The sequence below is a fragment of the Phoenix dactylifera genome, chromosome 12, assembly GCF_009389715.1.
Source record: "Phoenix dactylifera cultivar Barhee BC4 chromosome 12, palm_55x_up_171113_PBpolish2nd_filt_p, whole genome shotgun sequence".
Classification (NCBI taxonomy): Eukaryota; Viridiplantae; Streptophyta; class Magnoliopsida; order Arecales; family Arecaceae; genus Phoenix; species Phoenix dactylifera.
Window position 1 is genome coordinate 2486936 of NC_052403.1, and position 26724 is coordinate 2513659.

At 37.5% G+C, this 26724-nt stretch overlaps 2 protein-coding genes across 4 annotated transcripts; both read right to left on the reverse strand.

Moving 5' to 3' along the window:
- Positions 1 to 2014: 2014 nt before the first annotated feature.
- LOC103705081 (annexin-like protein RJ4) lies at positions 2015 to 6774 on the reverse strand. Its single transcript, XM_008788681.4, has 6 exons — positions 6603 to 6774; positions 3375 to 3520; positions 3045 to 3260; positions 2749 to 2958; positions 2537 to 2626; positions 2015 to 2435 (listed from the first exon to the last, which is right to left on the reverse strand). Exons 1-6 carry the CDS (start codon positions 6676 to 6678, stop codon positions 2241 to 2243), a joined length of 933 nt encoding a protein of 310 aa, XP_008786903.2. The 5' UTR covers positions 6679 to 6774; the 3' UTR covers positions 2015 to 2240.
- Positions 6775 to 10587: 3813 nt separating this feature from the next.
- LOC103705082 (2-isopropylmalate synthase A-like) lies at positions 10588 to 26029 on the reverse strand. Of its 3 annotated transcripts, none has more exons than XR_603731.4 (14): positions 25233 to 26029; positions 23522 to 23735; positions 23352 to 23432; positions 21209 to 21298; positions 21052 to 21138; positions 18662 to 18762; positions 15996 to 16029; positions 15824 to 15898; positions 13777 to 13860; positions 13550 to 13684; positions 12226 to 12371; positions 11793 to 12090; positions 11035 to 11202; positions 10588 to 10867 (listed from the first exon to the last, which is right to left on the reverse strand). XR_603731.4 is itself a non-coding variant. In XM_008788682.4 (12 exons), exons 1-12 carry the CDS (start codon positions 25937 to 25939, stop codon positions 11949 to 11951), a joined length of 1896 nt encoding a protein of 631 aa, XP_008786904.2. In that variant the 5' UTR covers positions 25940 to 26029; the 3' UTR covers positions 11338 to 11948. The 3 variants fall into 3 exon arrangements, 1 of the variants encoding a protein (XP_008786904.2); XR_603730.4 differs by having other exon boundaries at positions 11035 to 11214; XM_008788682.4 differs by lacking the exons at positions 10588 to 10867; positions 11035 to 11202 and having other exon boundaries at positions 11338 to 12090.
- Between the last annotated feature and the right edge of the window lie 695 nt (positions 26030 to 26724).

Sequence of the window (26724 nt, forward strand, 5' to 3'; positions counted from 1 at the left end):
CCTTTTCGGATTTGGATTTATCTAGGGTGCAGCCTATTGCCACCGGTACTTGCTCCTCAACCTCATATTTTAGCATAAAATTTTAGTTGAATCATATCTACTGCTGAGCTGGTGGACAAGTTCAATCGCGAAGCAACACACACAAATATGTATGGATTACGTTCATTTTCTTTTTTTTTTGTTTTTTTTTTTTTTGCATATTGCTTCATGATTGGAATGATCCATCAGCTTAGGATGGATATGATCCAACTAATAATTTCTGGGCGAATCTTATAGGCTAAGTGGATCCCACTTTGTTACTGCACAACGTGAAGAACATGCCATCTTGTCTTGCTCTTAGTTAATCATCGCATGTATCAGTTTGGGCCCTGGAGATTTTGAGGAGCCAAACGACAAAGGAGACCAAGACATCTGAGGATATGAGAAGATCCTTCTGGCCCCCTAAGCGTGAATCTGTACCAGCCGCCGGATCCTCAAACATTCATCTTTTTGTCGCACTCTTCAATGTCTTCATGCATCAATGAACATTCTTCTTCTTAAATAAATAAATAAATGTTGCTGTACGAAGAATTTATTCATCTGACCCCCTAAAACCAGATATTGTTGTTGAGAATTAGAAGATTTGAAAAGGGTCAAATAAAAAGGAGGGGGGGGGGGGGGGGGGGGGTGTAGATTCTTAACAATCTAGATTTGGATAAATATCATAAAGGTAGGTCTCTCTTTCTTTGAGAAAAATAGCTCTAAGTTTCTTTTTTTTAAATACAAAATAAACTTTCTCTCGAAAAAAATCCTCCTTCCTTTTTTTTTTTAAAAAAAAATAAAGTAATAATTATCTGCAGGAGATTTCAGTATCTTCCATATGTGATACATTGACCACTATAAATCGATAATCTCAAGGTATTTTTTTATGGTAGATCATTGAGATTTCAGTATCTTGTAGAGCATCGATCGAGATTTTATTTAGCTTCTGTCTCAGCCACAAACATCTGCGATCGTGATTCATCTTATGCCTGTCTCAATCACCCACTGAAATGATTGTGTCATGGTTTGTATCATGATCAAATGCCACCAACCACAATCCTCCATATTGCTAGGCTTGTAGGAGGGAGCACCTCAGATTCTGAAGCTGAGTCTTGTATGCAAAAATTAAAAAAAAAAAAGCTTTTAGTGGTCCTTATTTATGCATCATAGGCAAAAGATCGCACCATGTAGTAAAATATTTGGAGGCTACATCTACTTTGAGTCCTAATCTACATTTTCTGATTGCACTGTTAAAGTCATAATTATGCTAGTAGTGCTACTTTTCAAATTAGATGCCCAGTTTTGCTTGAAAAGCCTTGGTAAACCACACTGTTACACTGTAAACGGATAGAATCCGCAACAGCTCTATATTGGTAGTTGCTGCATCAAATTTCAAAGCCACACCAATTGCATATGAAGCTTTCCGAGAACTTGCAATTGCATACAAAAGTTAAAAACTCAAGTTCCAAACCATGTAAGAATATAACAAATAATTTTAATGAACCAAATTTTGTGAAAAGTTGTTAATGAAACTGATCTGAAAAATCCATATTTGTTTGTCTGAATTCGGCACAGGCCAGTAGTATTTGTGTCGAAGAAACCTTTGATTATAAATTGGAACCATGCAGAAATAAGAATAATAAAGCTCTTTGCACTTTTCTATAGTACGCATACTTCGATAATATCTTCTTTTTGAGAGTAAAGCACACTCTAATATATGATTTGTACTTTTAGTTGTTTTCTTTCTACATATTAAGAATGCTTCCAGAAGGCTAATATGAATCCTTTACTTCATAACCTAATTCAAAGTCAAAGTCAATACCATAGTTAAAATAGGATCACTTATAAATATTATTTCCAGATCATCCTAGTACTGTGAAAAATATCAAACAGCAGTTGGCTCTTGAAAAGTAGGCATGGGAACTTACAATGCAGTGAGTAGCTCAAAGCTAACGGGCAAAAGCATGGAGGGCAGCATTAACATAACAAACTATTGAAGCAAAAATATTTAACAGCACATAGACACTAAAATATTAAGAGAAACAGAAATACGTCCAAGTTCAACATGAACACAAAAAACACAGCACCAGAAAGCAGTTCACTGTCTCAAGACCAGCAGCTCATACCCAAAGGAAAGCAGCCCATGTTTCCACAATACTTATAAACTAGAAGAAGACCACTAGGCATAAAGGGTAGAAACACATGCAGAGGCACCATGTTCAATCCCCTATTAAAGCAAGGAGAAAGCTCTTATAGTCTCCTGAAGTCACTTTGGCTACTGCATGTCCAAGAGCAGCATTGGTTCTCTTATGAAACATCTCTTTGATCTCCTTCAGGTCCTTCTCCGCATGCATGACAATCACGCGAGTTAAAGCATCTTCGTCAGCTCCTGAGTCGACTCCATGACGTAGAACCTAAAATCATAAATATCTAGATAATTAAGAACAACAGAGCAAGGATTATTCAGTGAAGTTGGTAAAGATGAAAAATCCCTCCTGTTATCATAGTTATTCACCTTCGCAAAATACTTCTTAGGAGAGGTGATGCAGCGGATCGCTATGCGTAGTGCCAAAGCAAATTCATTCGGAGACTCACCAGCCAAAGCCTTATCGTTGTATATAAAAGAAATATATTATTATTATTATTGTAAAAAAAATATGTAAACTGGGATTTGCTAATTGAACGAAAGATTTGGTATTAAAGTACTAGATTAGATAATTAGCTTACCTTGGTGATAGAGCCATACTCATCCTTGTAACAATTAAAGGTGGCAGTAAGTTGTGCCTTGCTTCTAGTACTCAAAATTCTGATTACCTCATCATCATTAAAGATCTTCTGTTCAATAACATCATGAAGAATCTTGGCTTCTGATTTAGCTAAACCTGTATTTGTCTCCTCACCATCATACCGGTACGTGCTCACCAGTGCAACCAAGAGCTGCAAATTGATCATGAACCACAAAAACATGAGAGACTTCGTAACATAAAAATAATATGAATATGCTATGATTTTTAAGAGCATGCCTTCCGAAAGTCTCCAATTGTGTTTGAAGCAACATCTTCTTCCAAGGAGTGTTTGTAGCGAGCATGATAGGTCTGTTTCACTGCCAGAAGCTCCTTGGGGGAATTCACACATGCAATTTCTATGATCACTTGGTAATCCACATTCTTCTTCAAGGCCACATTAGCCATAATAGCCTCTCTCTCAACTGGGTCAAATATCCAACGGTAGACTGCTCTCTGCAATAGAAAATTTCAATGTACTACATCTAATAAAAATGTATCTTTAAGGCCATAGTGCATACGATGTCATATTATATAAACAGGACAGAGATAAGATATTAAGGTGGATACCTCAAAGTGTCCACTGAGTTCTGATTCAAGTCGCGTGATGAGATTCTCCTTGTAAAGTTCTTCATAGGCCAACCTAATTTGTTCTCTCTGAGCTGCATCTCTATGTGCTAATATGGCAATAACTGCCTTCTCATCAGTCCCCCATCCTAGTACAACAAATTAAAACTCCTTTCGTTGGGATTTAAGCATATGATAATTTTTCTTTTTAAAAAAATTATAGATGATAAGAAAGAGCTCTATTAATTTGCTTCCAGTTGATCATATATTCAATTTATGTCTCATGACTCATAAGTTATAGTGACCAAAACAGATGTACCTAATTTGATTGTAATGAAAAGAAAAAATAACCTTTAGTACCTTATTCTCTGATATTTCTCTCTTGTACCTCGAGTGTACACCTGCTTTATCTCTGAATGGCTGAAAAATAAGTTGAATAATTGACTGCATTCTAGGTTGCTTGCAATTATTAGTCCTACAAACTTTAGCTTTAGGTCCCAATGGAGTACTACCATTAATAATTAATAAAGGGTTTAAATGACCTGTATTCTTGTGAATTAAAATATTTGTTATCCCACTTGTGCAGTTCACAACATCCTTGATGATGCCACTAGAGATCATTGTAAGTTACCTACTCTGCATTGCTACCGATCGAGCATTTAAACGTCAAGGCTGATCGGTATTGCATTCTCAGAATTGGCGGATGGTTCACTGATAATTGTGGGTTCCAATTAAGTTCTAGCGGTGAAGAGTACATTGCATGGTCTATCAGAATAGTTGAAGTATCTGCTATCTACTTTGGCAGTGGACCAGTTTCATGGCCTTTCAAATGAAGTCTCCTTAACATTGTGTATGGAGGGGCACGGTTCTCATGTTAATAGTAATAGGTCAAACTAACTACAATATCATAACCATGCATATATATATGCTTGTAGTGACCAACAGAAACACCCATGGAAGCAGGCTGGGTCCAACTCTTGTTGGAAGATCTAAACATCTAATGCAAGACATGATGCACAGCATGCCATGAACACATCATATAATTTCTTTTGTGCAATATGTGGCCCAAACGAATGGTCCAGGCTACTCTGTGAGCAGAACAAGGATCTTCCTCAAGAAAAACTAGGCTATCCCTGAACCAAACTGGATCCAAAACATGTAAGCTTGAATTATTTTAAGCCAACCATGAATTTGTCATAAAAAAGAATCTTGGCCTAAAGGTCATCTTAGTGAGGTTACTGATGAGTGGTGACTGATCAGTATACCTGAAGGTATGCACAGAGATTTTTATGTAGGTGTCCACAACTATAGTTGTTATAGGTTCAAGGAAAGAGAGGTAGCACAAGTGAGCTAGTGAAAACTGTATTGGAGAAAGAATAATATTGTGCTCTCATCCAACCTAAGAACTTCCCTTCTTTTTGAAAAGAAACACAGAAACTGTGTCAGGCTATTGCAATTAGCCAACATATGGCATTCCTTTCTGAAAGGAGAGAGTTTCGATATTTAGTATTTACTTTCTTGATTTTTTTTTTTTGTGAAAAATAATTGTAGATCTGATCTAATGGTTGGAAACAATGATTTCAAAACTTGAAGTCACCATATCGATGGATGGCGGATAGCAAGATGAATAAACTGAGATTTTGGTTTATATCGGTTAAGATGGTGTGTTGGAAGAAATATAGATTGTAGGGGGAAAATAGCTTTGAAAATTTTTGCACCTTTGCTTCTCACACACACACAAAAAAAAACCGAAAAAAGAAAAAAAAATCCATTTCATGTTAGTCTAATTAGCATGTCCTCATAATTGTTCATGTCGGAGAGCTGATACCTACAATCTAAATTGTATCATGGGGTTAATAGATGATGAAAAAAAATATCACATTCTATTATGTGATTATGCCTTGATGAACTCACATGAAAAGATCTATCAGAGGCTGTGTAGTTTGGCACCCAGGAACTAATCATCCAGCCACATAACATTCATTTTAAGTATTGGTGCTTGTGACATCATATCGCATCATAGATATGTTGCAAGAAAAAAATGGAGTAGGTCGACACTTTATAGTCCAAGCCGTCAATTCATCACGCCATGGGACATATGAATGCATGCACCTCCATATTTTTGTACATCCAAAGACCCAATGGATGGGTGTGGATGCATGTTAGCATAATGGCATGTCCACAAAGCACCCTTGATACCAAGGTTTTAAATTCCATGGAACGGAGGTGTCCTAATTTCTCAATAGAATGGGATGTCCCGTTGTTCGCCCTATTCCGGCAGCGGTCCGGTCATGCATCCATTCTTTAATTTCTTTCTTTCTTTCTTTTTTACCTTTCTTTCCTTTCCTTTTCTTTTTTTAATCCCTTCCTTAATTTCTTTTTTCCTTTTTCTTCCTTTTGGTCTTTCCTTTTGTTTTCCTTCTTGCTTTTCTTTCTTTCCTTTTCTTCTTACCTTTGTTTCTTTCTTTCCCTTTTTTTTTTCTTATTCTTTCCTTTTATTGTTTTTCTTTTCTTTATATTTTCTTTTTTGTTTCTTTACTCTTTCTTCTTCTCTCCCCAACAGAAATGAGTGTTGGAGTCCCAATCCCATCCCGGTCCCATTTTCTCACAGGGAAGGGATGGCCAGGAACTTAAAGCCTTTCTTGATACCATGAAGAAAATATTAACCTCATCACCAAAAAAAAAAAGGAAAAAACAGAAAAAGAAAAGAAAACTCAAACTGCATAAAGAGACAAAGCCAATTTCTTTTTATCCTAGAAGTCGTCTTGGACTGAGATATTAGTTTGTAACGATATGAATAGGGGCCAACATCATATCAATGTATTGGCAGATTTTTCTTTTTTTCCTTTCAACGACTCTAAATAAAATTTCAGTTATCGAATCTTAAAGTTAATATATGTCTTCATAAAGTTAATCTATTTTGGCCAAGATAAACTAACATCCCACTTCATCTTGGCATCAGCCACCCACCTTCGTAGTCAGGAATATCAGATTTAAAAATCCATAATACTTCTAGACATGGAAATGTGGATATCCCCGATCTGCGATCCATTCCTCTCCGCCCCTTCGGGCATACTGAGCTTTATCAAGGTAGGGATATCAGCGACCAAAAAGATGTCCTATCCATCCTATCCATTAGCTTCTCCCAGAACTTCTTAGATAGAATAACACCAAACTAAGATGATAGAAGAATGAGAAGAGAAGAATGAGGAATGAAGCGAGAAGTAATACCCTGGAAGGCCTTCCTAAGCTTCTCGGCATCTTCAGCTGGAGAAGGGATGGGGTCTGGAACCGTAAGCGTAGCCATCTCTCTTTGTTCTTCTCAACAGCAACTCAAAGACTTGGACAGGGAACAAAATGAAAGATGAGAGCTTGGTAGTGCTGCAAGGTAGGGAAGAACCCTTTATATAATGCTGAATTCTTATTTATTTTATTTTATCTCTTTGATGAAACCGACGGTACTCCAATGTAACGCCCGTTTGTTTCTCAGGTCTTCAAAGGAGAGATTGAATGCTTCCATTTAGTAACAGCCAGGTGGACGCCTCCCTCTTTCATAACGTTCTACTTGGTTACGTTACGTTCTTCCACCCGTTTTTGTCTTTCCTGTTTTGTTTGCTGGTGCTGCCTACTTTTTTTTTGGATCTCGGATCATCGGATGGAATGAAATTTTACGTCAGACTCTTGCGCTAGTTCATGCGTTGGAACACCAGTTTCATGAGACGCTTCAAGGAAATATTCGTGATACAACTGAACTCGTCATAAATGTTATCCTTTGTGAACCTAACTGGTATCATGCTGATGAAAGATTTGTTAAACATTAATTGTCTCATAAGTTTGTAAAATGGATACCTCTGCTAGCAGTTGAAAAAAAAGAGTAAGCCTTTATGTATGCATTTAGTTCTTGTGTACTTTACTTTGAAATTAAGACTTGGAACAAGAATGGTTCCTCCATGGTGCACGCATGGCATCGCGGACAATATACATGGTATCATAGAGTGCTGGGCAACCATAAATGGCTACCACCAGAAGATGGACAGCTATCAAACCAGGCAGTCCACGAACATTGTATACATTATTTGATGGTTGTCCATTTTCTTATGATGTCCATTCAGGGATGCATAAAATTTTGTGGTGTAACCGCACACTGCAGAGAACCCGGTTATATATCAAACAAATAGTTCATGAAATATGCATCTTTCATGAGCATAGTGCCAGCCCGCCATCATCAAAAACACTTTAAATTATCTTTTACGACATATTAGTCTTCTGTCTTTCATGAGCATGATATCAAACTGGCTCCATAAAAAACAGAGACCTAAACTGATCTTGTTATTACATTTTGTGAACCTAGCTGATACATGCCGATGCAAGATCAACTAACCTATGGGATGGTCTTATGAAGTGGTCCTTCTAATGTTGCTCAATTGAGAAAAGTAAAAATATTGTACTCTAAACTTTACATGTGCATTCTATTAGTATAGCATATTTTTCATGTCTTGGTAATTAAAAGAACAAACCACTGTATGAGATGAGTCTCATAGGACAGCTCGCAAGGGGGGCATGTATTTTCCATTAGCGTAAATTGTAAAAAGATATTTAAGTATCACCTTTTACAAACCTAATTGATGTCATATTGATGAAAAATCCATGACATATAAACTATGCTATGGGTTGTTCTCATAAGGTGGTTCTTTCAGTATTACTTGGGTGTGAAAACTAAAAGCAATTAATTTAATTTAGCTTTTATATATCTGTACTCAATTTATATAAACTATCTTTCACAAATGAGTGGAAGAGAGGGGCATGTGTCTTTTATATGTAACTTTCTTTCCATCCTAGTTTTAGTTTGACATCCTATGAGTCTCATCCAAGATGAAAAAGATAAACAATGACAAGGTTTATGAGGCAAACAAGTAAAAGATGCCAGAGATCCAACACAGGATGTTGAGGCTCATATCACCCTAGACCTCATCCCAAGCCAGCCCATCCCACAACCACACTGATAAGATTACATTAAGAAGAGGTGGTGGTTGTGGAAGGATGTAATTTTAAACCTCTAGTTAGTATGAACCCGTAGAAGATAGACTTTTTCAGCTTACCTAACACAAATCCATCTCAAATCCCGTTGTCGTCACCAAATGTAAGCATCATTGGTGAAATCAGTCAACAACATATCTTTTGCCTAAATCGCAGCCAAAAATAATACTTCTAACTCGCACTGCTAAATTGATTGGCGCTCTCCGTCCCTCCCGGCGCAGGGAAAGGAGCAACGAAGGTAATGCCAACCACCTCGCACACCAAACAACCACTCCACCAGAACCTTCAAAGAGCACCGGACATGACTTGCATATTTTATATTGATGAAGTGGCCATTGCTTGCATTATAGAGCTGACTTGTAGAATATTATAATTTTAAATAATCTCAAGCTTATGAAACTTGTTCCAATGATCATGTCTCTGTGCTTAACAATCAGATATTCTGGATATCATATTTGGAGGGTAAATTTTTAAAAATATCTAGACCCTGGTAATTATAATGCTTACGCTCGTATAGTCTATCAATGTTTCCACTCAAATGCACATGCCCAACTTGAGTTAAAATAATACGACCGGACCTTTTCTTTAGTAAAAAAATAAAGATATACAAAAAAGGAGTAGAAAGAAGCACAAAAAAATTAAGCCAAGGAGAAAGACTGCAGAGATAGAGTTTCACAATATCTGATTGTTGAACTTTAGACTTTAGAGTCTCCCATACAGCTCCAATCTTCAAAGAGGTGCAGAGTTTATATAGCAATGGCTTCAACTGGTCCTTCTTTCTGTTAAAAAAACAGAAAAAATCTATTATTTCTGTCCTTCCACCGTGATGGCAAGTACAACTTTGTCCCAGCCTCCCAGGTAGCTCTATTATTCCTTTACCTTTCTTCAGAGTGACCAAAGAGAAACGTAGGAGGATAACCTCTGAACTTAATTCTTCCCTTCATTTTTTCCTCCATATCGGCTTAACGAACATTGCAAAAATATATAATTGACCCACATTCACACCCATCGGATGTAAGCCGCCATTAAAACCAAATATATATATATATATAATTGACGGTATCTATTTGTTGTCACAAAATAAATAAATAAATGAATAAAAGCAACAATCTGAGCTGACATGCCACCCCTTCTTCGCAAGCACCTCCACTGTGTGAAGTCTAATCCTAATGACAAGCCACAAAGATTCTCATTTTCTCGGACGCTATAGTGTTCCAAAAACAAAAATAAGGAGAAAAAAAGGGTTAAAGCGGGCACTTAACTCCCCTCCTGTTAAAGAAAGAATAAAATAATTGAACAGTAAATCTTTGATCGGAAGATTCAGAACTAAGCTTCCATCCTGGGAGTTCTGGTTTCCTTCCAGACTTAACCAAGTTCAATAGACTAAATAGATTTTCCGTTCTCCATTCTCTTCAAAAGGATCGTGGTCTCCTGAGTTACAAGCGAGGAACTGTTCCTCCTATTCTTGAATTCTGAGATAGCCACATGTTGCTTGAGAGATGCTTAGTACAACTTGAAATGAGCTGCTAAGAGAGAGGTTATCCAACTGCACGAGTTCCTTCCAGAAAATGTATGCTCCTAACTTTCCCAAAATGGCTGAAGAACATCACAGATTTCTTAAAGGCGAGAATGATCCAGAGCTTTTACTTCCTTTGTTTCCAAACTTTCCCCTTCGGTAGTATGCATCATGCATTATTTTTTGCTATAGAGATTCTTTCTGCAAGCAAAAGTTTCAATCCCATGTCGCCAAAAGGATACTATTGAATTCCTCACAAGTACTCCGCACCTAATTCACCTCATGAATTAGCTTTGCAAACATTTTCCTGATTTACCAAGCGTGGGAAATCACGAACAGCAGTAGTACCCTTCCTAAGAAAAGCCTTTCTAAGTAAATGGTCAATATGACCAAACAATTTTGTTTTGATGGTTTATGACCAAACAATTAAATGGCCAATACGTATACATTATGACTGCAACATGACATTACAAAGCAGTTACAGCTCCAGTACTGCTTCGGCAGAGCAGCAAGTCTACCTATTTCACCATGACAATGAGAGAGTACTTGTAAAATGGCTCCATTGAGTCCCATGATAGTTATAGAACCAACTCCTATCTAGAGAGGGATTCCAAACCTAACAGGAAGGCCGTGATGATATTTCATGCTGAATTACAATGTATGTGGGCATCATCAAATTGAGATCATTGTCCTCTCATTCCTATTATTCGTTCTACAACAATCACAGGTCATTTTTCCACTATAATATTTAAACTAAACTGATAGATATATTGTCAATCTATAAGATGCAGTACATATTCCTCACTCTCTTCAAAGTTGCACAGATTAGAATGGTGAAAATATTGATGTTAGAGAATTACAAGGGACTTCTAGACCTACTTCTTGCATCACCATCAAAAGCCAAGTCCCCTAATTTCAGGTATACAATCCAATACATCTAACCCTGAAACCAAAGCACCATATGTAAGCTCATGCTTATTGATAGTTTATTCAGGGGGCAACTTAAATAGATCATCACTCAGCAAATGCAGCAAATACCATGCAAGGAAAAGCTGAACTATCAATGTAGCATAGAAATTAGGAATAACTGTCTCAAAAACACCAACCAACCTCTGAATTTAACGTAGTGCTCACGGATTAAGAGACCAGAACCCCCTTGATAGAGCAAAGACCAAATAGCTAACAGTTGACAGTTGAAGCTCAGTATGGTATGGTTTCTTCTGCAACCCACCTACTCTCGTCTATTCCCAGGAAGCAGTGATTTCTGATGTGCCATTCCTGATCATAGCCCTAAACAAAACTCAATCAAATCGAAGCAGGAAAATATAGTTAAATGAAAGGCTGATTGGTTAAGCCAAACAAAATCAACTACTCGAACCAGCCAGTCATAGTTAAAGAGATGAGCAGATCATGTTTGCAGCCAAACTTCATGCCAAACCTTGTTACACTGTCCCGGTAGTCATACAACTGGTGTACAAAAATGTCGCACTGAATTTGCAGTCAGTGTCACAACACAATAATATACAAAATGTAAAGCTTGGAAAGGCAATCTCAGAGACCCCCACGTTTTGATTTCAAAGATTAAGCCTAAGAATTGTGAAAGGAAGTCCAAACTCAATTCAAGGAAAAAGATGTTGCCAACATAGGACTGCTTAAATAGTACTGCATCTATTGCAAGCCCAGTCAGCAAGGTCAAACATTCATGTAAACAACTGAAAGCTATTATGCAACCACCCCATAGGACAGAACAAATAGGCTTGAGATACACGGACAAAAACATCAAATAAAGACAATGTCCTGGAAACATGCTTGTGGCTTTTGATCGGCATAAAATGATGGGAAATTGGTAAGAAATTGATAAGACAAACCTTTCGCCAATAATTCCGGAACCCTTTCACCTTTGAAGTATGTCTGATTGGATGCTCTGACACTCAATTCATGTAAAATAGTGAATATTCTTCGGCCTTAAATCCCTTCTTTGTGCAGAAAAGAACAGACATTATGGTCTCCAAAGGCAACACAGTTTATTCAGAACTTCGGGATGTTTTGCCTTGAGGGCTTTCCGTGGTAGCCTTCACAGCAGACATGAAGCCCAACATCTTGTTGAGTGCACTTACATAGGCCCGGACGCTCGAAACAACAATATCCATTGCTGCACCACTTCCACTGGGGAAAAGGAAAGATGTTTTTTTCAGAAAGGAAGATGAGAAAGCAAGCATACAGTGGATAGTTTCTAGAATAATATACACACGTACACACACATGCATGCACGTGCACAGAGAGAGAGAGAGAGAGAGAGACCTGAAAGTACGGCGGACAGATTCTCCAGTTAAGGCATGCATAGCCATAGAGTTGTTATCTCCTCCTATGACCACTCTTGTGGTGGCAATTGCATCAATGCCTTCAGTGACTGAATTCATGGCATACTCTCGAAGAACTGCTGGTACCTGCAGGTGTTAACATAGTGTCCCAAAGTTGGCTAGGCACCAATCAGAATTAATTCCATTGTCTAGTTCTAGAAAATCCTAGAATCACATATAGAACCAACATATGTCATGAAGAACTAACTGCAAATTTCATAAAAAATAATAAATTACACAGAGTTAGCCTGGGATACTTTATGGTTACTAATAAGCATAAAACCTGGTACTCATGTTTAGAAAGAATTATATTTAAAAAATAAAAAACTTATAATTAGTTTTCTCAATGCAGTGGGGAGGCCCTCCTTTATCCCTTCCGTAAGGCTATGCACAAAGCTCTGGTACTAGAGATGGTCTGGGTAAGGCTCTGTGGAATCTTCCAGTGTCTCGAAGGTTAGGGTGCATATCTGGCTAGTGATTAGAAATCATAGTTACATGGGGAAGTCCTGGCCAAGAAACATTGTCATTGAGCAATCAGTTGTGCATTTTGCAGATCTATCACTGAAACAGAAGACCACGATTTCCTATACTGTTCATTTGTTAGAAGTTTTTGGCAGCCACTTCACATTAACCTTGGTATAGAAGAGAGACCAGCAATGGTCTTTTCCTATCGATAAGGAAGCATGTCTTGGCAAAGATATGTAGTGCTTGGACTATTCAGCTACGGCAGTGCAGTGTGGAGTTTGTCGGCAAGGAATGCAAGGAGTTTCCTAGGTAAAAATGCCTCGATATGGGTGGGCCTTCAGGCCATCCTGTTTTCCTTCAATGACCGGAGGAAACTGGGTAATTCCTGACATAGAGTAAGGTTTGCTCAATGTTTGGGAAAGGTGGATAGTCTGCCATTGCATGTGTAATTGTCTGGGTTAACCTGTTGTTTCATTGCTGGGCTTGGTCCCTTTATCAACATTTTTCATTGTTGATTTTTGTTGAACAAATCTAGGGGTTTTCACCCTCCTTTTCTCTTCAAATAAAAAAACATGGATAGTTTCTCAAGGTGCATTCTTTTTTCTTTTCCTAATTCCTTGATACGGTCAAGAATAGAAAAGAAATGCAAATCACCATCGCCCTTTATTCGTGTTCATATCATTATCTATTGTAAGAGATTTCAATTTCATTTCCCACATCAGTAATAGATAATTAAGTCGCAATAATAATCACTACCTAATAGACAGCTTAAAGAAAAAGGTCAGCATTTCAAGTCTCACCTGGACTATGCTATCAATAGCTTTATATGCAGCATCCACTGGACCTGTTCCAACTGAGCAGGCAATCTTCTCTTCTCCATCTGACGCTATTAGTTTTACAGTTGCCGTAGACAGGCCAAGTGTTCCACAGGTAGCCTGCATGCTGAGACATCTTTAATATAATCTGCCCATGCACAAAGTTGATTTCAGAGTGGAACTATATATTAACTAATCAACTATAAGGTCACCTGTAGCTCTCCAAGAGACCAAATGACTGCAGGCTGAAATATCTCATCAGTTATCAGTGCTTCTATGTCCTCATCTGATACACGCTGCCACCAGAAAAGAATTTCCTCAGTGATGTCTTTGTAAAAATAGGCATAGTCATTAATTACAGTAGATATCAATACATAATGTTTTCATATAAATGATAGAAGGCATCTCTTGAGCTGCTTAGACTGCTGTAACACAAGAAATCCCAACCCCTTGGGAAGTGCCTAAGCTACAAATCTCACAAGGCAAAGTTAGACAAGCAATTAAGAATATGATTGAAGACAAGCAGGCAGCCTCCCCAGAAAGTTTTACCTATGCCAGTAATTATTTGCTCCAGCTAATTGAAATAATCGATAAAATTAAAGAGCAACACAGTGGCAATCTGGCAATGGGAACAAGATATTAAAAGAAATTACTTCTCCCAGAAGTATTGATTCAACGTGGCATACAAGACGGCGGACAGAAATTGATGACAAGAAGATGCAAGAAGAGGAAAAATGCTGTGAAGGGAGTGAAAATGCATACTATGATAGCAAGTGATACCTATGACAGTAAATCATTCAAATTGTTACAATAACTTGCATGAGAACAGCTAGTTCATGGGACAAATGGCATTTAGTAAAAAATAAACTTAAGGCTCAAAATAGGGCATCTTAGAAGCATGAATAGTTATCAATGAAAAAAAAGCATGGATTAGTATAATCAAGTATGTATTAGTTAATAAAATACAAGTCTTAGAAATCGTGACATGCACTAATAAATGATATGCATAACAGAGAGTTCTAGCTGACATAACATTAGAGGAAAAGAAACCCACTTATAGACCTTCTAGCTAAAGTATTATTGTCTAACAAAAGATCTTCATAATTGTTCTCTTGTTCTGCTGGCAATGTAGTTCAGAATTCCTAAAATAACATATCAGCAATTTTTCATATTTTTTTATTACAATTGTCACCCAAATATCTATTATCTTTTTAGATAGGACTTCCCTGTGAGAAGATGGTGATCACAGAAAATAACATAGTAAATAACCGAGGACTTTTTTTAAGGTCCAATTTACCTAGAATATACAAGGGTAAAAAGACCTAAATCATATGAGATGTTGGATAATATCAACCATTTCACTAAAAAGCACTAATCAAGATGCCTGCCAAACAAGAGGGATACAAAAAAACACCAAGCATGTGAGCATGGATAGGTGCAGAATATGGAGATGCATGTCTGAACCATGGCAGTTACTGCAAGACTTAGAACTCAGATTCAGAAAGGTGAAAGCCAGAAATTCAGGGACTACTCAGTTCAAAGAGTTTTTTGCAGCAATGGTTGAAGAACGCAGGAAACAAGAGCATCAAGAAAAGGAAGGGAATGTCGCTGCTAGTTACTGTGAGTAAATTTAAGTCTCGAAACAAATGTATGCAGATCATGTTAGCATCTTATGTCGATATATGAACCCATAATTCAACTCAACCAATCACCAATATAAATGTCATTAGCGGACAAAGCAGGGTTGTGACATGGATTCTAGAATTCATAATGAGGACGGCTTCTTCTAGGGATAGTGCCATGACATTATATGGGGATATTTTGACAATTTTCAACTAGAGATAATTCAATAACCCAAAGTATCCGACTTTTGAAAAAAAAAAAGATTCTGAAACTTCTAATGGTGCAAAACGAAGCCTTCAGACCTTTATACGAGAGCTGGATGACTCATAGGAAAATCTTTCTTCCTATCTTTCAAAGTTATAAAATTTTATCTCAAAGATGACCTGGCACCTGTCCCATGATGCAGATGTCCACATCACAGGCACAGAAGAGGTCTCTTAAACAATGATTCCAACAAACTATTCCACTATGGAAGTGTATGTCTTCTCAACATTCGGGCCCAAGGATTTCGATTCTCATTTTTCTCCGTATGATTTGTTTTAATTTTATACAGAATGCTGTGAGACTCAATTGCAAAACAATATAATAACCAACTTAACAATTTGATCAGCCAATGAAGACTATGCCACTGTTCACCTTTTTTTTCTCTGCAACCTCTTTGAAACGCTTGAAGACATCTTCGAGTTCGTTCCCATTTATATCATAACCGAACTGCATATATAAATAGCAAATACATCATATGCATGTAAATCTAAAATCTGCAAGAGGAAAAAAGAGAGTAACAAGATAAAACCACAAAAAATAGTACCTCCAATAGTTTAGATCTCAGAGCATGGCGTCCACTGCAAGGGAAGAATATAAAGTGTTACTGTATCTTATATTCTTTCATTACGAAAAAAAACAACAGAATTCAACAAGAAAAAGACTGAACTAAGATATAAGCAGTACCAGGAAGGCAGCAACCTTGCGGAACTACAAAAACTTATAACAAAAACATCAACGAAATAAACAATCATATTTAACATAAAATCACCAAGCTTCATGTTAGCACAAGAAAGAAAAGGATTTATAGCACAAGGAGCAAGCACAAATAGCACACAGACAGGCCTGCACACGCACACACTCATGCACATCTTTTTCCATTCCTTTTTGTTTGAGCTGGAGGACTGGCTGTCTGTATCTTCCCAGTGATGGGTATGCATATGGCTTTCTTTGATACCCTCCTATGGCCCTACCCTATTTCATACAACACGGGTGACTAAAGCAGAAGGAGTTGTAAGATTAATTTTGCTCCATGACACAAAGTGGTACTTGCATCATGACAGAAAGTGGTATTTGCATCATATCTGTCCATCAGCAGCCCTGATCACATCTAAAGGCATAATCATGTAGATGTTCTAGCATCAGGATCAATGCCCAATGCTGTTTTAGGTGCTGAGTTGCTACCTAAATTTAGTTACAATATTATGGATTATTGTGCCTTCACTATTTCTGAACCCATATATAATTTCCGGGAAATGTCTCTACCCCAACAATCAAAAAAAAAAAATCATAATTGTAACTATAATCCTGCATAAGTTCCTAAGTGTTGCAGATGAAATAACACAGTCCAACCTGCCATACAAAACTAGAAAATTCATATTTTTCTGCTGTGTCTCTGAAGTTTCTCATTTTAGTAAAAAAAAGGAAACAAATTCTAAAGTACACAAGTTTAATTATTGATACCACTCCATGTGAGACAGAATATTAACGGTAGAAATGATATTAACTAATGTTCTCGAAGCTACCTAATTAAAACACCAGTGAAAAAAAACAATATAAATAAAGTTAACACAAAAAAGTGCAACCATAAGTAGATTTAAAAGATAACAAACCCCTGAGGGCAAAGAGGGGAGCTTAATCCATGCTATTTATTAATGAGAAAGAATGGGTTACTGAGGCTCAAGAAAGGAAGATAGGACTGTAATAACAAAGGCACTCCCTAATATAAAGATTCAAAAATTGATAAGATCAAACATGCAAGTTTACTGAATTATATGATAGTTGAGAATGTAATTAGAAATAAGAGCCAAGCGATTCTGCAAAGAAGCTCCTTCTGTTACTTCAGCTCTATTTAAGACAGGTGGACAAAATGGCAGGAGATTCCCAGAAAAATCACTTCTAGAATTTCATCTAAATGCTAATGAAAATATAGATCAAATAATAATGAAAATTAGAAGGAAACTTCATGATGTACTTATTAAGAATTTATCTTACAAATTAACATGTTAAACATGAGGTTCAAGGGGTTAGAAGAAAAAAAAAAGAATTTGCCTCGGCCCTTCATATATTTTTGATATAAATTGATGGCAGCCCAAATGATGACTTTGCTGGTATAATTTTAATCATTCTTGAGTTAGAAGCTAACTGCCCTGTCCTAATTCATTGTTTAGTAACTCTTCTTCGAAGTTTTCACCTGATTTAGTTTGACATAGGCTCAAAACAAGCATAATGAGAATAGACAAGTATAAGAGTAAATTGTCACCAAGTTTTGATTTAGGCATTATTTTGTTATGAAGAAATTAGCAATATGAGGGCAACTCATTCTATAGCTTATGGCACAGAACAAAGATGCCATGCAATCAAGTAGAGGAAAAAAAAATGCAAGATATTTTGCAATAATCTCCCTAATCTATTGGTTCTGTTTTTCCTGGAGTTGATGCAATTCTTAAATGGAAGGAGGTAAGATGCCAGCTTCGGTCGTCCATCAGCATAGGATCAGCCAAGTCATTTTGCCAAATTCCTTTAAACCCACATTCAAGATGTTCTTAGTTGTTTAGGTATATTTCCAAAAAAGTTTGGTTGCTAGGAACCCTTTAGAATAGTTTTGAAACATATTCATTTACTTAAAAAAACCCAAAAATATTAACAACATTTTCAGTAGATTTGTACTCTCAGAGGGTAAAGAATGATCCTCTCTATCCACCAAATTTGTCCTAAACTAGCATTGCATTATGAGCTGAAACTACATGTCTTAAACAATAATAAACCTCAAAGCAAACTCAATGGTGCCAAAAACAAATATAAAAATATACACATAACAGAAATAAAAACATTGTATGCACAGTTATACATGCAACTTTACAATGAGAAAATTCGCAGTTGTAAACCAAAAGGTGAAAAAAAGTGCAGTAAAATAGCTTGCATTATGATAATTATAACAACAACAAATAATGTCTGTAGGAATTATGATAACTGCTAGCTTGCATACAAAAGCAAAAATGAATAATCCACAAAAAGTACATTAATAAAAATTTTTGAAATGGGTTGATTAGTGCTCAACAAATAAATAAACTAATTTAAAAAATGGAGCAGATAAGTACTCAATAAATAGATCAACTAAAAAAAAGCAAATCACAAGTTAAAAAATCAATCTAGTAAGCAAGCACAAGGTTCATTTTCTACATTGGAGAACACAAATAGAGACCTTCATACCTAAGTTTCCCGAGCACAATACCAGATTCATTGGAACGGGACAATCCAATGTCCTCAGGCGAAATAATCTCATAGGTGTTCTTGTGTTTAAGCATTCCATCCTACAAAAGTTTACGTGAGAAAGGAATCATGCGGATATTAAAAATAATTTTAGCACCGCATTTAACTTCAGCCACAAGCTAAGTAATTATGCAAGGTACTTGAAAAAGAACAAGAAAATATTCCAAGGTCCCACCAACAAGAAATCACTTTGAAGGTAGTTATTGTCACAAACTATAAAATTAAAATTTCATAAGAAACAAAAGTATCTATGATTAAAATATCAAAATTTGATGTACAGCCAAGTAACTCTATGCTAAAAAAGCTTGTCCATCATTTTCTTAAAAAATGTAGATGATTGTGTACCTATTGCTGCTCAAAATTTTAGTAAAAGTTTATCTGCAATCGGCGTATTCCATAATCATTAGAATAGAGCACTTTTCTAATATGTATATATCATTTAGGTTCTTTTGGAAATATAGGCGGTAGATATGTAATAAATGGCAATGAATCTTCATATTAAATTGCTAGTCCTCTTTGGTGCTAACTGACGATATTTAATCTTCAGACATTGTGCTAAGAAGAGTTGTCCAAAGGTCGTGTCTTCTGGGCTCTTAAGAAACTTTAAGGTCAATACATTTAAAAACAAAACATCATTCAATGAGTTCTTCGATTGCAGATTATGCTCCTTGGATCCAGGGAGCACATGTTCTGTGGATAGTTTGATGATGTCATCCAGGAGGAAGAAATGTCAAGAGACCCATACTAAGAAATGACATAAAAAATTTCTCTGCTCTGATGATTTTGACATGTACTCTTTTACTTGCCCGGGATATGCTTCAAACTTGCCAACTTGCCAAATACTGCAATTCTACAGGACATTTAGGATGGACAGGAATATCAAGATCATCCAAAGGGTATTTTATCAAGGAAAACATATATTAGACATAAAAGAGTTTCTAAATTTATAAACATCTAGGCTTCCTGAGTCATAAGCATCAAGCAACCTGAACTTTAAAATCCTGTGTTTGGATGAAGCAGCCATTACATGCAATTTACCAGCATTTCAGCACTCAAAGCTCTAGTTGAACTAAGACAAGATGAGCAACACAAAAATTTGACAACAAAAATCACGACAAGTCTGCATATTATGGGACGGGAGAGGTAAAATGAAATGAAGAAATAGACAGGATCACAAAACAAGATGAGTCAGAAAAAAAATAAGGAAGATGTCCTGCCCCTACTCACCTTGATCAGATGCGGATAAGAACTCCACATCAGTTATCTTTAGATAAACATTAACGAGGGAGCCCAAAAAAAAATGTGTGAAGCCTAAAAATCATGAATTCAAGTGCCACTTAGCAAAAAAAAAAAAAAAGGTACTCTAAGGTGCCAGTGCCTTCATGATGCACAGCATTGGTTGCATGCTAGTACTTGGCATTATCTCGTGCCAGTGCATGCCAAAAACTAGCACCAAATGGCATCAATTGCTTATATTAGTCCAGGGTCAGGCTTGAACACTACCAGCATGTGATACTTCGATCATTCCTCAAAATGAAGCAAATGTTAGATCAGAGATGTTGCCAAAGGATGTCAGCTACCAGATTTAGAATCTGAGATGATTCACAAGATGCAATATATATTTTGGTCAATATCATCTACCTAGCATGGTTATTAAGATAATAACTCCCACACAATTGATTCTATGATTCATATACATTGCAGACACCTAATCAACATGCATTTATGAAAAAAGCACATGCTAAGCATATTATAAGTGTATCTCAGGCTTGCTTGTGAATCCAACTATCTCACCACACAGAAGCACTCAACACAGGAGTGCAACAAAAGCTTTGCGTGACAGACATGGGTGATCATAAGATCCTCTATTCCTTCATCCAATTGGACAAATGCAAACATCATGCATGAAGAAAGAACCACAGAAAACTAAATGCTGCAGAATGAATGTCACAACACAAAAATATATCCAACAGAGCATATGGCAAATAATGATTCTACTTGAACATGAATTTTAGCGAGTCTATCTCAAATGTGTTTGCTCATCTTTTGCAACTACAAATAGGCTAAACAGCGCATATGTTTCCATAACTGAAAAACAGAAAAGGGAATTACTAATTCTAAATGAATCATATATTCATCAGCCCACATATAAAAGTCTGTATACAATATCTTTATAAAAGAAAATGGAAACTCTGATCTCCGAAGTTTATAATGGACTAGAAGCATATAAGAGAAGCATCCAACACAACAATCTTTCAAGAGTATAAGGTGCTCTTTCTGTTTTCATGGCTCAAATAGACTCTAAATCGAATGTCATTGCACACACATACCTGGTGAATACCACTTTCATGAGCAAAAGCATTGGCTCCAACAATAGCTTTATGCGGCTGTACATGCAGTCCGGTATACTCTGCTACCTAGGATCACAAATATTACATTCTAAGTAACTTGTAATATATAACATTCCATGACAATTAGTTAGAATACCATCTTGCTCGCCATAACAATATGTTTAGTGTTGATTCCAGTATATAGCCCTCCCATGAGTTCCTGACGACACTTCATGGCAATTACAACCTACATAGGGTAAATTCCAAGGGGAGACACCATTATAAGTAGTAGGAAATATTACGAAAACTGACTAGCAACTGCAAGTTTAAGATAGCAGACAAATAACAGTTTCTTGATTAAGGTCCGCAATCTCAGTACCGGATACCCTATCAGTAACCGGTAAATACACCCATGTAACAAAATAGCTTTCTACTCATTTTTCTCAATTTTTATCTCAATACGCCTCGATATAGGTTGGTATGCCTCAGTACGGGCCGGTACACATCTTGGTATAACTCAATATACCTCGGTACAGGTCGGTACACCTCGGTATGAGGCGATACGGGGCTTGTACCGATTTGAAGTTAAGTTTCATACCGATTTTGTCCCGATACAGTATGGTACGCCCCATACTAGGTGGTACGGCAGACCATGTTTTTAATAGAGATCTTATATGTTTATCTATAAGATGACAAAAGTAAAATTAACTATTCATAATTCACCGTTACAAAATTCAGGCGTCCAAACACTCAATGTAACTTACTACGAAGGCAATAAAAAATAAAACTGAGTTGGCACATGATACACCATCAGTCACCACATGCACGTACGCAAAAAAAAATAAATAAATCTAGAATTAACATTTTTTTTCATTTAATCAACTAAAAGAAACAAACTCTTAACCAATTCTGACAAATATCAATCACAAAACAATCACATACTATTGTTAAGTCATTCCAAAAGTATGTCAGCCAATAACCAGAAAATCTTTATCTCACCTACTTGATGTCAGCTTTATATTTATTGTTCCACAATTTAAATATCATCAGCACATCATCCTATATTTACAACTGCCTCTTATTCTTATCGTTGGTTTAGAATTGTTCACAGAGTTGCCATGTAATGGGCTGCTAAGGTTGATGAACATCAACATACAATAGATCGTGTTACTACTCGGCATACTAATTACAAACAAAAGCAATGAAGGAGGTAATTCTGGAGGTCAATCACATGGTTTTATAACACTAAAATAGCAAGCGGGGAATGGTCAACTTTATACGGAGATAAGTGCACCTTATTTGGCAGACAGATCCTTCTAGTAATTTTGGTTAAATGGCATTAAGTAGCATACTTTAAGCAGATGTATTTGGACTAAATTTGATTATTCAAAATCCAACTTTTGCATTTTGATCATGATTATAAGGTATTCCTCAAACATGACTACTAAAGACACAGGATGGATAGGATAAAACTTTTCCTGAACACTATGTCTCCTTGTATGAGACTCTCAGCTGCCACTTATGTACCTCCAAAAAATCTTGGCTCTTCTCCTAGTCCACTTCCCAAAATTTCATACTCCCATTTCCCCATCCAAGAAAGGAAAACTTGTGTGGCTTACCTTTTATGAATAAGGTGGCAGTAAGGGGGAAAACATAAAGGAAATCTCAATGACATGGAGTTTGATGATTCTGAAGTTTTACGATGAGCAAAATCATCTTCCTGTCCTTGGAATTTAGCTTTGAGAATTCCAAGGAGCCCCTATTAGTAGATTCAAAAAAGATGTCCACTCACAGATGTGTTTGGTTGATTGATTTTTTTATTTCCTTTTGGCCTCATTGTTTATTCTCTATTAGACTTTCACAAAACCTTCATTGTTAATTGTCCCCTTGCTTGTGACCCTATAGTAAATGAACTTTTTGCTTTCATCAATCCTTCACAAATGTATATTTCCATATACTCATAGCAAAAATAAACTAGGCACAGTTTTCGCAGTATATATGTTGATTAACTCCTTATGAATTGTCTCAAGCAGATCAAAAAATGCATTGGGAATCTATCTTTACATTTGCAAAAGGAACAAGACACTTGTGGTAAAACATAGTGCAAGATAGAATGATAAATGCAGGGAATAGGCAAAAATGTCAAATAGAAGTTGCTCTACATTCCTAGAATGGTATGCTGTTACAACCCATATATCCTAAATTATGCTAACTCAATATTTACGTTGATTACTCCACTAACAATCAGGCATATCTAAGATCTATCAGACCAGCTTGATATATAACACATTAACTCCTACCTCCTCTAAAGAAGCATTTCCAGCTCTTTCACCGATACCATTGACAGTGACCTCCAGTTGCCTTGCCCCTGCATAAGCGCCCTGTGTTCAGATTGCCCAAGAAGTGAGTAAAGAGGAGAACAATTGTTGAAGCAGACTACCATGCCACATTAACAAAGTTAGATTCATACAGCTAATGTGTTTGCGGTTGCAAGTCCAAGGTCATTCTGGCAGTGTGTTGATATTATTACATTCTCAATCCCATGAGTGTTTGCCTTTATGTCTGCAATTAATTTTTCAAATTCTGAAGGAAGAGTGTAGCCAACAGTGTCAGGGATGTTCACAGTAGTTGCCCCAGCTTTTATAACTTCCTCCAGAACATGATAAAGAAAGTCTCTATCAGACCTGAAGATAACCAGGAAGTTTGCAATGAAATGTGACATGAAATTGCACTTTTAAGTCGAAAAGCAACAGCTTTTCCCTAAAAGTAATTGCTAATTATTTTCAGATTCATTTAAGCAAACCTTTATAACTGACAAAAACTGTATCTGTAGATCACTTTAGAATGCATGCAGACAATCATACAAACAAAAGCACAACTCAACAATGACTAGTTCTAAATCAATAGCAAAAAAAGTTATGACAGAACTGATAATGACATTTTTAATTTATCCAAGAGAGTGCGGAACTTATTAACAATCACCAATAAATCTATTTTATGTTGCTTATTTTGCAAAGGAGAGACAGCAGGTATCTGACAAAATTACCTCATATGAGAATTATGGAATTCCACATGCATGATGAGAAAGAAATATTTTGTCAATGACTCAAAAGAAGCAGCCTAGACAGTGGTTAGGCATATCCGGCAAAGAAACAATAACAAAAGACGTATGTAATAAATATTGCTTTCTCTCTTTTTAGACCAGCTCCCTTTCTCCCACTATAGATAATTAAGAACAATAATGTTACCTCAGTCATTTCAATTTTTCTACTATTCTGAAAGCGACAAAGCAGCCTTTCAGCACTCCACCCACCACAAGGATTCACATAGGCTTGAGCTTCAGCCTTGCAGCACTCCATTCCTCTTATCAATAGGAGTGTTGCATTCACTTAAAGATGGACGCCCAATACAATAAAAGAGGCATGCACCTCCACAAAATCAATATCCCAAGTCTCCAATAAAAGCTTCTTAGCCCGCAGGGAAACTCCACACAACACCAAATACAAACTCTTCTCTCACCCCCTCCCCCTCCCCCAAACTTCTTCCAACCGCCTTGAAGCGAAATTCACATTCTTGGAGCATGTCAAGGTAGGCCAAAACCCAGACCTCTCCCTCAAAATGGAAGACTCATTCCTGGAGCACATATGAACCAAAAAATATAAGCAGAGATGTTTTGGTTGTTGAGTGGAACTGAGAGTACATGATATTCGCATAAGTTAGATTGAGATTTCACTGATCTTGCATTTATTTTAACTTTGCTGGTCGAATTTCTTCTGAGCTATTATCTTACATTATGTTCGCATTTTCATACTGATTGTTTTAATTAATCATCTGAGCCTTATGTTTCAAACTGCCTTGAGGTTTACACTTCAACTTTCCACGCTAATATTGTCCAACATCACAGCAATCTTACAAGGAAAAGGCAATCAAGATTGCTATCTCACTCAAAAGGTTCTTTAAGTGCCAGATCCCAAGGAAAGTAGACCAAATGACAGGAAAAGAAAGTCAAATGTTTGGTAAGTAAGTATAGAGTCTGGGGCATGGCATTAATAAAGAATCGAGCTAACAAAGTTCCGCACAAAATGTTTCCAGACCTCAAAAATTATAACCCAAACAGCTCAAATGGAAAATTTTCAAAAGAAACGGGAATTATTTAACAGAGAGGTAGATAAGGAAAAAACCTGCCAGCATCCTCGGGGCTAAATTCGATATCCTGGCACCCGAGACTCCTGGCATACGCTACCATCTCGCGAGCGATCCTCACCACCTCCTCCCTCGTCTTCCTCAACTTGTGCTGCATGTGAATCTCGCTGGTGGCGATAAACGTGTGCACCCTCGGCTTCTTGGCGTGCCTCACCGCCTCCCATGCTGCATCGATATCCTTCTTGTTGCACCTCGCCAGGCCGCAGATCACCGGAATGTGGCCGTCCTCCGACACCGGTTGCTTCCCGACCTCCATGGCGATGGACCGCACCGCATCGAGGTCGTCAGGGGAGGACGCGGGGAAGCCGGCCTCGATGATGTCGACGCCGAGGCGGGAGAGTTGGCGGGCGACGACGAGCTTCTCTTTGCTGGTCATAGTGGCGCCGGGGGACTGCTCCCCGTCGCGGAGGGTGGTGTCGAACACCCGGACGTAGCGAGGGTCGGGGATGTCGTTGGGGATGTACTCAGGGCGGGATCGAAGAGAGCATCGGGTGGCTCCGGAACGAGTCCATGGCTTGGAGAGAAGAACGAAGGAGGAGCCAGAAAGATGAGGGATTACGCTGGAGCGAGAGGAGGGAGGGGAGAGCCATGAATTGGAGAGGATATGGGAGCGGGATATATTGGGGTTAGGGTTACTGGAAGGGGAGAAGGGTTTAGGGCTTGATACAATGAGGGAGAACGCCATGGACGAAGACTTGGAGGCCGAAAAAACGAAGGAGAGGAGGAGAGGACTACCCGGAAAAACCAAGAACGAGGGATACGATTAGGGTTTTAGGTTTATGCGGTGCCTTCCCTGTCAGCCGCCTCACTCGTACCACGCGTGAGTTGACGATACTGGATGATCTCCATGTCCACCGCTCACACGTGTACGCGTCGTGGCGAATGGTCCCGTGGGACCCGAGTGGGTTATTTGGACCGGTCTTCAGTGAGGTGGAACTTCTCCGTGCCACACGATACATTGCATGGGATCCATTCAGAGTGTCAGACACAGCCGTGTACGGCCGTGAATGAGTCGATTTCATACACGGAACGGCATATCGTATGATGTCGCGTGGAAGCCTTCACAGTCATGATCATCATGTATCATGTATGTCATATATCAAGGGCTGTGATTGGAAGATTGGATATCTTGAGTGAGAGGACTATTCAAGAAATTTGTAGCGTCAAGTTAGGTTACACATGCAAACACGCGTAAGTACAATCGGTATATAAATTAAGTTACAAACTTTAACAAATCGTAGCTATGGATATTAATGGTAGAATTAGAAATTGGATCCGGATAGAATCGATGCCACAAGAAAGTTGCCCTGATACCTGAGATTATCGTTGGCTAAACTTATCAAGATACATAGTTGAAAAAAAACGTTCTTTGGTCCACTTTCAATGTTTGGCTACAAAAAAAAAAATAAAAGATAAAAATTACTTTAATCTTTAAGATAATTTTCATCCAAAGTAACTAGAAAGGGATAA

Excerpts from the sequence above, each read along its gene's own strand:
- LOC103705081 (XM_008788681.4), bottom strand. The coding sequence starts at position 6,678 with ATGGCTACGCTTACGGTTCCAGACCCCATCCCTTCTCCAGCTGAAGAT. Across the intron at positions 3,261-3,374 it reads AACTCAGTGGACACTTTGAG|AGAGCAGTCTACCGTTGGAT; the intron begins GTATCCACCTTA and ends TTTCTATTGCAG. Across the intron at positions 2,959-3,044 it reads CAATTGGAGACTTTCGGAAG|CTCTTGGTTGCACTGGTGAG; the intron begins GCATGCTCTTAA and ends ATCAATTTGCAG.
- LOC103705082 (XM_008788682.4), bottom strand. The coding sequence starts at position 25,939 with ATGGCGTTCTCCCTCATTGTATCAAGCCCTAAACCCTTCTCCCCTTCC. Across the intron at positions 23,433-23,521 it reads CAACCGCAAACACATTAGCT|GGCGCTTATGCAGGGGCAAG; the intron begins GTATGAATCTAA and ends ATCTGAACACAG. Across the intron at positions 12,091-12,225 it reads TCTGTCCGCCGTACTTTCAG|TGGAAGTGGTGCAGCAATGG; the intron begins GTCTCTCTCTCT and ends CCTTTTCCCCAG.